At 45.7% G+C, this 8,912-nt stretch overlaps 1 protein-coding gene across 3 annotated transcripts; it reads right to left on the bottom strand.

Annotated features, from left to right (window-relative positions):
- Positions 1-515: 515 nt before the first annotated feature.
- Positions 516-7,754, bottom strand: PUS1 (pseudouridine synthase 1). 3 transcript variants are annotated; one of them, XM_075769433.1, is made up of 7 exons: positions 7,470-7,655; positions 6,879-7,103; positions 5,286-5,423; positions 4,472-4,574; positions 3,503-4,200; positions 1,129-1,183; positions 516-1,015 (listed from the first exon to the last, which is right to left on the bottom strand). In XM_075769433.1, exons 1-6 carry the CDS (start codon positions 7,563-7,565, stop codon positions 1,133-1,135), a joined length of 1,311 nt encoding a protein of 436 aa, XP_075625548.1. In that variant the 5' UTR covers positions 7,566-7,655; the 3' UTR covers positions 516-1,015; positions 1,129-1,132. The 3 variants fall into 3 exon arrangements, with proteins under 3 accessions (XP_075625548.1, XP_075625549.1, XP_075625547.1); XM_075769434.1 differs by lacking the exon at positions 7,470-7,655 and adding an exon at positions 7,662-7,754 and having other exon boundaries at positions 516-1,183; XM_075769432.1 differs by having other exon boundaries at positions 516-1,183; positions 7,470-7,680.
- Positions 7,755-8,912: the final 1,158 nt, after the last annotated feature.

The following is an 8,912-nucleotide window of genomic DNA, read 5'->3' as shown; positions in this document are numbered from 1 at the left end:
CTCGGACATGTGCTTCCTGTATCATTGCACACAGTCCTCTGTTCTGAGCAGCTTGATAGGAATTAAGAGTTGACGCGCACAAAGTGAGCGCAGAGGAAGTCAGCGCTGTTCCTTTCACCCATGCCAAGCTGACTGAACCCTGAATCTAGCAGATGGCTAGATAGTTTCCACTAAAATCAGAAATAATAAACCAGCAGCAACACATTTAGTGATCCACCACAGGCAACACTAGCATGTTCATGGCTGCACACTTTGAATTGCAGTCCTAACAATTAATTTATATGTTCTCCTCTTGTCTCAACTGCAGGTCTGTTAATGACACCTCAGGCAGTAAAGGCCCGACTACACATGTAATTGCAGATCTATATTCTCAAGTCTGCCCAAGCACACGGGCAGTACCGAGAGGATGGTATCTCCTAAAGAAAAGGTCTCATCTTGCAATCATGGTTCAGTCCATGTTCCAAAATTAAGACCTCTCACTGAGTAAGGACGAAATCATTTTAGCCTTGCAAAGCTTAAAAAAAACACAGAAAATTTGTTTCAATACCAAAAGAATTCACAGCAGTCAGCATGATAACGAGTTCCTAACACATGCATGTTATTCCACAGGAAAGTCACAGATGGCATGGAAAATAAAAGCTTAATGGTGTTTAGAGATCAGGTTAAGTAAAGGTGAAGAATAAAAAAAAAAAAAAAAAAAGCAAAAGTTCATGGAGTCGTAACTTCATAATAATAATTAAAAAAAGGAGTATATTAAAGTTATTTGCCCCATCTTTATGTAGAGGTTATACATATTTAAAATACTATTTTCCAGGTAAACATATAATAAAAACATTATTCAAATAGCAATTAAGATATCCTGCATTACAAGATTCTTTTAGAAAGCTTCTTTCTTGTTACACTATTTTCAAGTATATCAGTCAGCTGAATCAGTCAGTGGTATAAAAAACTTCTTTTACTTTTTTTACTGCACTGTCTTCCCCACCCAGTTTCTTCTGGGCATCCGGTTGTTGTTCTGCAAGCACACAAAGCCCTGCTTTACTGGATTCTTGGATTTAGAAAGGCCACTTTTTTTTTTGTAGACAAAAGGAATTGCAGGCAGTAAGGGTCCCACCTCCAGCCACTTACTGGCTCAGTCGGAATCATCACCACAACCATCACTGCCTTCAAGATCGCTGCTGTTCTGTAAAGTAAAATGGAAAATGGTTTGTCAGTATTTCATTTCCATCCAGAGACTGACTGAAATCAAAGACACTGACTTTAAACTTCTCCAACAGTATAAGAAAATGGGGCTAGATCCCAACTTCATGTCTTAGACCCATCTATTGTTACAAACTTCTGTCATGGTAAATGACACTTCCTATAGCAAAAAAAACTGTACATTGGATTACACTCCCCAGCAGAAACTTCTTCTTATTTAGATTTACAACTGCATGATTAAAACCAGTAGTATGCAGGAAACTCAAAAGTGGGATAATAGCATGAAATGCTGATGTTTATTATAAATGCAGGTGAGACAAGTTAACAAGTGCTTTTTTTGTGCAAGTCCCTCAAAAGCCAAGTTTGTTACATTGCCCAAAGCCAGATTAGAGAATTTTCTTTGTCTGCTGCACAGAATTTATGTCCAAACTGTATTAGAGATATGCAAGGGCTCACTAATACTTGTTTAAAAATTAAACAGTTGTACAAAGTAGTATTAGGGAAATACTAGACATGTGAGCAACTTACAAGGAAACTGAATTCTGAGTTCTTAACTGGGAACCACTCCTTCAGGAGTAAGTCAATACAGTACAATAAATGTGGGGGGTTTATGTGATTTTTTGAAGCAAGTATTTTGACTGATAGGATTGGCATCAAACGATTTTATGAAGAAAGGTTAACATGACAATATGCCTGTAGTTACTCTTTTTCTCACCACCACTTGCTGAAAAACATATAAACCTCCAAATCCCATGAATTTAACACTGACAATTTAATATCCTACTACAAAACAAATTCTGAGAGACTTAGACAGTTGCCTTTATAACAGCAAGCACAGCTCATTGAAGAGCAAACAGCCTGCAAAATCTCAAAGGAGTCTGTCATATCATTCCTTATTTATCCTTCTTCAGACAGCTTGTGCTAACTACGATGGCAAAACTGTATTTGCTCGCGTTTATCTAACGCGAGCAGACCTGCCTCCTGCTAGCAATACATCCATGATTTTGAATCTGTCAGCACTGAGTCCTGTCAACTTTATCATCAAGACCCCTGAGCCAGGTAAGGACTCTGCACCACATGGTCTCTTTGGGTCCCATTTAGCCAAACTAATGCGGCATTTGTCATAACCTTCTGTCACAAATGCCCTCATGCAGCACTGTACTTCAGCAAAACAATTACCACAAGTACAAAAATAACCCTGAGAAATTTCTGGTATCTTGCTTGTACTATTCAACGAGGCTGTACATTTTATTCCCTATGTTGAAACTGTTTCTCATACTCAAACAAGAAAATGGCAAACACAGGATTAAACCTAAAATTCTTCAGAGCAGGATCATTATCTACACAAACTAAAGCTAAGTTTAAGGACTCCATTAAGTGAAAAAGGTCACTATTTTCTTCTGAGTTGCGCTATACAGAAGTTTTGGCCCTGCCCATCAAGGATTTGCCAGCCCTCTGACCAAGAAAAGCTGAATTACATACAAAACCATAAGGTATCTTTAGGTCATCGAGTCCAACCTCCCACTCAAGCAGGGCTTGCTTCAAGGTTAGATTGGGTTGATCATGGACTTGTCCAATCAAGCACTGTTGTATTTTAAGTCACTCCAGTGGTTGTCAATTTAAAGAAATACTTTGTGAGTTTGACTCAAGTTTCCTCATGTGGTTTCCAACATACTTCTAGCATGCCCCAAACATCTTTCCACTTTTTCTTTGAGGCTATTCTACATCTCGACCAGAAAAAAAAAAAATTCAAAGTTCCTGTTGTCAGAAATCAGATTCCACAATATCCCATTTTACTCAGTAATTGTTCTGATGACCCACTGAGCTCATGGCAGATTTACTTAAAAAAGCTGGTCCAAAATTTCCCCGATTCCAAACCTTATCTAGTGAACACAGTATTACACAAAATGAGAATTAGCCCAAAAATCAGAGAGTACAAAAAGCCAGCAGGTATGTAAAGGGAAATTGTCAACCTGAAAACTAGTCTCTCAAACAGCTTCCCAATAGCAAAGGCTGGTAACGGGTCCACAATTTCTGTTGCCAGTTTATGATTCTGAAAACTGACCTGTGCTTTAAGGCATTCCTTCCTCCCTCCCTCAACTGCCCTGTGCAAAACCCTGCAAAAATAACAATTCTTATAGTTCATTCTACTATCATCAAGTGCACAAAGACTGAAAAGATAATACACATTTCATACTCCAGATGACTGTCATCTTCCATGACATAACAAAAACGTTACTAAGGGAAGAGCCACTTCAACTTGACAGCTTCCATATGATAGAATAATGGCTTCGATCATTACCTTCAAATTTTTGTTGTTAGCTTGAATCCCAACAGCAGAAGAGTTGAAGTCATGAATGGGGAGGGTGTTTAGCCAGTTCACCATGGATTTCTCTTCCCTTTCTGTGTTGATAATGGTAGGATAGATATACTGCTCTTTGAAAACAGCAATCTTCTCCTCCTCCTTTGTCCACTCCAGTGGCTCATGCAGCCCATCATTTCCAAAACGTCTGTTGTATTTTTCAAAGTGTACTCTTTCCAAGACCAGCCCGAGTCCTGGCGCTTTGGGGACATCTACTTTCTCCTCTCCCCAGCTGCGCTCTATGATAGATTCGGCAGCATAACCTTTCACAATAGCTATCACCAGCCCAATCATCTTCCTTATTTGGTGCATCATGAAACTCTGACCTTTCACTTTGATCACTGCAAATTCTACATTTTCCCTCACGAATGGCTCTCCGCAGTACATCTCCATGATGTACCGCTTGGCACTGGGGTCCTTGGGTCCCTTCTGAGATGTGAAGTTGTGGAAGTTGTGTGTTCCTTTATAGCAAGCAAGCAGTTTATTGACTTTTTCAAGGGTCTCTCTGTCCAGTCGATAAACCTCTTCTTGCACATCATGGTCTTTATGGGCAAAGGCAAATGTTGGCAGCATGTAAGAGTAGGTTCTGGCATCACATTTGTTCTTGGAGTTGAATCCACCAGTGACTCTCTTCAGACCTTGTTTTAAAAGTGACATTAGGTTTATGAATCAGTAGGTGACAACCTCATTGTGATCTCGCTCCTACCAACAAGCATATTTTTAAAATAAAATACCATCAAACACTATGAAGATTTATTTTATAGGACCCTAATTTCAAACTAATGGAAACATACAGATTCATGTTAAAACTAAACCACTCATGTAAAATTAGAATGGTAAGGGAGAGACCTTCCACATGAGAAAGCTCCTCTTTGAAAACATTTTCTCTGCCCATTCCAGTATCCTTACCCAGAATTCTGATGTGAGAAGGAAGATGGTTATTGATCTTTTCTAAGATGTCATCTATTAGCCTGACCTTTAGCGACACAATCTGTCCAGCTGCAGACACACCCTATAAAACCATAAAACACACACACACATAATTATGTACCTTGGAAGCTCTGGGATAGCACTTGCAGAATTGAAATAGCTGAAGAACAACTTTATTCCTTTTTCTCACTGGTCATTTCAGGCTGAAGCGAGGCAAAGGCAAGGCCGCAGGCAGAAATCCAAGTCAGAGTACTCCTGGAAGACCTGCTGGTGCTGTACAACCATACAGCACCTTAGCAATCTTAGATGGCAGAACATTGCACTCCCTTCCATCACATCTCACTGTACTGGACTGCTATTAAGTAAAGCACCAACTGAAAAGAAATTACTTATACAGAAGCTCACCCATGAACTCCAGTTCAGACTTAGAACCCCACTGTGGTAGGCTTAAAAACAACTGAGATGCAGCTCAACTCTCAAGCACGCATCAGCTAGGCAGCAACGAGGAGCAACAGCAGGATGGGAGGCTGAAGCAGATGAATGTGACAGAAACACAAAGTTTAGGTATGAAGCACCAGCTTTACAAACACCATCTAATCGATATCCTGTGCTTTCTAAATATTTGCTTGTACTTAAGTTTAGTAGGGGATGAAAGGAGAAGTTTCAAGCAACATTCACTGAGAATAGTATTGGCTATTGGCTCTCACGCTAGACAATGCTTTACCAGTCAGTCCCAGTAGCGCTGGTGGGGGTCCACCAGAGTTCGTGACAGCATAGGCCCTAACCAACGTACCTTATCTGTTCGAGCACACCGCTGAAAAGACATTTTCTTCATATCTTCCCCATGGTTTTCTGGGATGCAGCCTGACTGGACAAGGGCAGATACGAGGTCATCTTCAATTGTCTTGAACTGTGAAGATCCCACGTTTCTCTAAAAGAGGACATATGGTGAAAGTAAGAAATACAGCAAATAGTAATAATTGGATAACTGAAGATAATAACTAAAAATTCTGTTAATTGAACATTGTGAAATTCTTTAAAAGTCTTCACAGCCCTAAAAGCACTGCCATTCTCTAACAAAACGAAGTATACTTTACCAGAGGGTGTTAATAAAACATCCACATTCTGATTTATCTTTTACTGTTATAGGAAGTAAAGGATCATTTCTAATTTCACTGTGCAGTACTTCTGCAATGGAGTTTTTTTGATGATTCCTTCCACTGCATGAAACAGCACCAATGAAATACTGTTCCAGTGCTGCTCCAAACCTAGCCTCTGCAAATTCTGCTTCTAGAAATCAGATTGGGTTCTTTTGCTCAGTTCACTTGAGCTGTTGTTTAACGCAGACTATGGTTTCTCCAGTGACTTCTGCACTCAACTCACAGATGAGCGATAACAAAAATGCACAACTCCACTGGTGTGTAAGGTTGCAAAGCACACACCCTCGACACATACCATTCAATTATGAGAGTAGTAAAGCTGATAGGCACTTACACAAATGTGCCTGTAAGCATGAGGTTTACTGCTGCTGAACAAATCTGCTTTGTTGCATAAGCATGAAAGACTCCCTTCCCTCTCTGTGCCATCTTATCCTGCAGAGCTTTTAAAGTACACCTCAAGAGCGTGTACAGAGCTTGCAGTACAGTGAGAGGAGCAGCAGATGGAGCAACATCATCCTCTTGCTGCCAATACTGTGTCTGGTGCTGGGGCACTGCTATCGAATGCTGGTGCTCTAACAAAGCAACTTCTCTTTTCTTCCACGTGCAAACATAGAAATCTTGCAGCAGTTTTCCTGTTTGTAAACTGCTACAAGCCACCCCATTAGAGTGCATCAGAAAAAGGAGAATTTAAAATGTCTTCAAGTACAGTGGATCTTTTTAAAAGTACAAGAGACAGCAACATAGATGCAAATTTGTTTCCTTCAAATAGGCAGCTCAGTTCTCTGGAACCAGCCTCTAGTGAGACAACTTGAGGTCTAACCTAAAAGAAACTTAGCACAACTGCTTTGAAATGTAAAGCTTCAACCAGAAGCTGGAGCACTGGTCAGGAGGGGATCACTAGAGAGCGCTTCAGGTCTTGACAGAACTGCAGTGCCTGTGCTTTCAGTCTCCTCAGGAGCCTTGTCTGCAGCAGTTTTTGGAAGATCTTCTACTGATGCGCTATACTAAAGGCAGACTCGCTACAATCACCAAACATCAGAGCTGTACCACTGACTATTTTCATTCAAGTTACTAGCAAGCCATTTGAATACAGGCACGCACTGTTCCTGCCCCAGCTTTTCAAGCTGCAACTGCATCCCCACTCAGTCACTATGACTACAGTTATAAACCTAACAGACTTAAAAAAAAAAAAAAAGCAGGCCACGTTGTTTGACCAAACCACATACTTGCATCCCGTGGTAGCCTTTCCCTGAATATGCCATCAACAACACAATCTTTCTCTTGGGTGACTTTTTATTCTGATCCTCCACATCTTCCTCATCCGCATCTCTCTTCAGCCTTTTATCCTGATGTCCGTTTTCTTCCGGCCTTTCCACCACCTCACTGCTGCTGCTCAGTCTCTTTGGCTGGCTGGCAACCGCTGCTCTCAAATCCTCAGCCATGGCGAGAACCTGCAAGGGACACAACAGCAGACAGGACTCAGCAAGAAATCCACGCAAAAAGTGACAGCCTCATCCCGGGGCAGCAGAGGGGGGCACCCAGGGCTGTTTAACGAGCTGGAGGCAGGAAGGGCGCCCACCCCCCGCTCCCTCCCTCGCCCGTGCCGCCTCCCCTAAGGCCGCCACCGCTCCCTGAAGCGGAAGGGGCGCGGGGCCCGCACAGCCCGGCCCACACGGCAGCCCCGAGCCCGCAGGCCTGTTGGGAAGACCGGCAGGGCGAGGAGGGGGGCGAGCCGAAGCGGTTCCCCCCCCGCGGCCCACCCGGCCTCTCCCACCGCCCCAGCCCGAGCGGCAGAGCGCGGCCCACCGAGTACGTACGCTGCGCAGCCGGCGCCAGGGCCCGCCGCACGCCGCACTCCCCGGGGCGGAGAGGCCGCAGCTCACAACCCTCAGCCCCCACCGCAGCCGCAGCATCGTCCCCCGAGCGCAGGTCGCACCGGGCGGCTCCGCCGGGCGGGAGAAGCTGCGGGCTGCACCCCCCGGCCCCGGCCCCCTCCCGCCGCCACTTACGCGGGCGCTGCCGAGCGACGCCACCGCGCGGACGCGGCGCGAGAGAGCCACGTGCGGCCCTACGGCGGCCGCGCGGGGACAGGGCGGGGCGAGGGGCGGCGCTGAGCGGGAGCGGCGGGGCCCGGGCCGGGCCTTGGGCCGCACCGGCGGGGCCGGAACCCCCGGGCGCTGCGCCGGGGCCTCGGGGAGCCGAGCTCAGGGAAGCCCTGCAGCGGCTCCGGCCAGGCCTCGCCGTGCGGGGGGGGGGCCAAGATGCCCTTGGGGCGTCCGAAGGGCCGCGGGCGGGGCAGCGCGTTCGTGTAACCAGACCGCGCCCCTCAGCAGCCCGGCCCGGCCCGTGGGCTCCTCACCGCACGCCTGGGCCTTCCCGGGCATCTGGCCGGCTAGCCGATCCTCTGGGTTTCGGGAAGGGATGGCAGGGTGGCCCTGGGCCTGCTCTGGGATTTCCAGCGTGCGGGGCCGGCCCTGCCGCCTGCGGTGTTTGTGTGGCGGCACTGCCGCTCCGGCACACCTGCTCTCGGGAGCCAACGCGCGCAGAAGGCCTGTCAAGTTATTAAATCAAGTAACGGCAGGGGAAAAGGCAAAGGAACGAATGCGTTCCTGTGTAAATATTAGCTGTTTAAGTAAACCAGTCCATCCTTCCATTACAGACCCGCCTGGAGAAGGTAGCGCTGTACTGCAGTAACAGATGAGGACAAGTGGGAGGAAGTATTTCACGTGAAACACAGGTCTGCCATTAAAAGCTCAAGGCTTCCCTTCCCGGGGGATGTAACGTTGGTCCCTGTCCCCCCACTGTCTCCACACAGCTTCTGCTTGTGCCCGTATCAAGCACAGGCACCTACGGTTTCATTTTCCCCGTCAGGTTTTCCTCCAGCTGGCTTTCTCAAGCAATCATTGTGCTCGTGTCTTCTGCAACAAGTTTTATCTGCGGTGATGCACTTAATGGGAAAGCTGAGTACAATAGGCGCCCTTATCAGGCAACAGCATGTACCTCCCAAAAAGCCAACCGCACCTGGAAATTGTTTTGTTACGCTACGAGCTTCAGTGCTTTATAGGACAGAGCTACCCAGAGGGGATGTGGGTTCCTTGGCACACTGTGAGATCAGTGTAAGAGAGCTCCATTTATTCATTCAGATGGAAAATGGAAGGGTTGACGTTTCCAAGCAGGCCAGATTATCAAATGCAGGCTTGTTATTTCTGCTAACGTGGGGAAGAAATGCAGCACATCCTTTTTTGAACCAACACTTCTGA

Source organism: Balearica regulorum, chromosome 17 (assembly GCF_011004875.1).
Source record: "Balearica regulorum gibbericeps isolate bBalReg1 chromosome 17, bBalReg1.pri, whole genome shotgun sequence".
In the NCBI taxonomy this organism is placed as follows: Eukaryota; Metazoa; Chordata; class Aves; order Gruiformes; family Gruidae; genus Balearica; species Balearica regulorum.
This window is presented reverse-complemented; position numbering and strand designations above follow the sequence as displayed.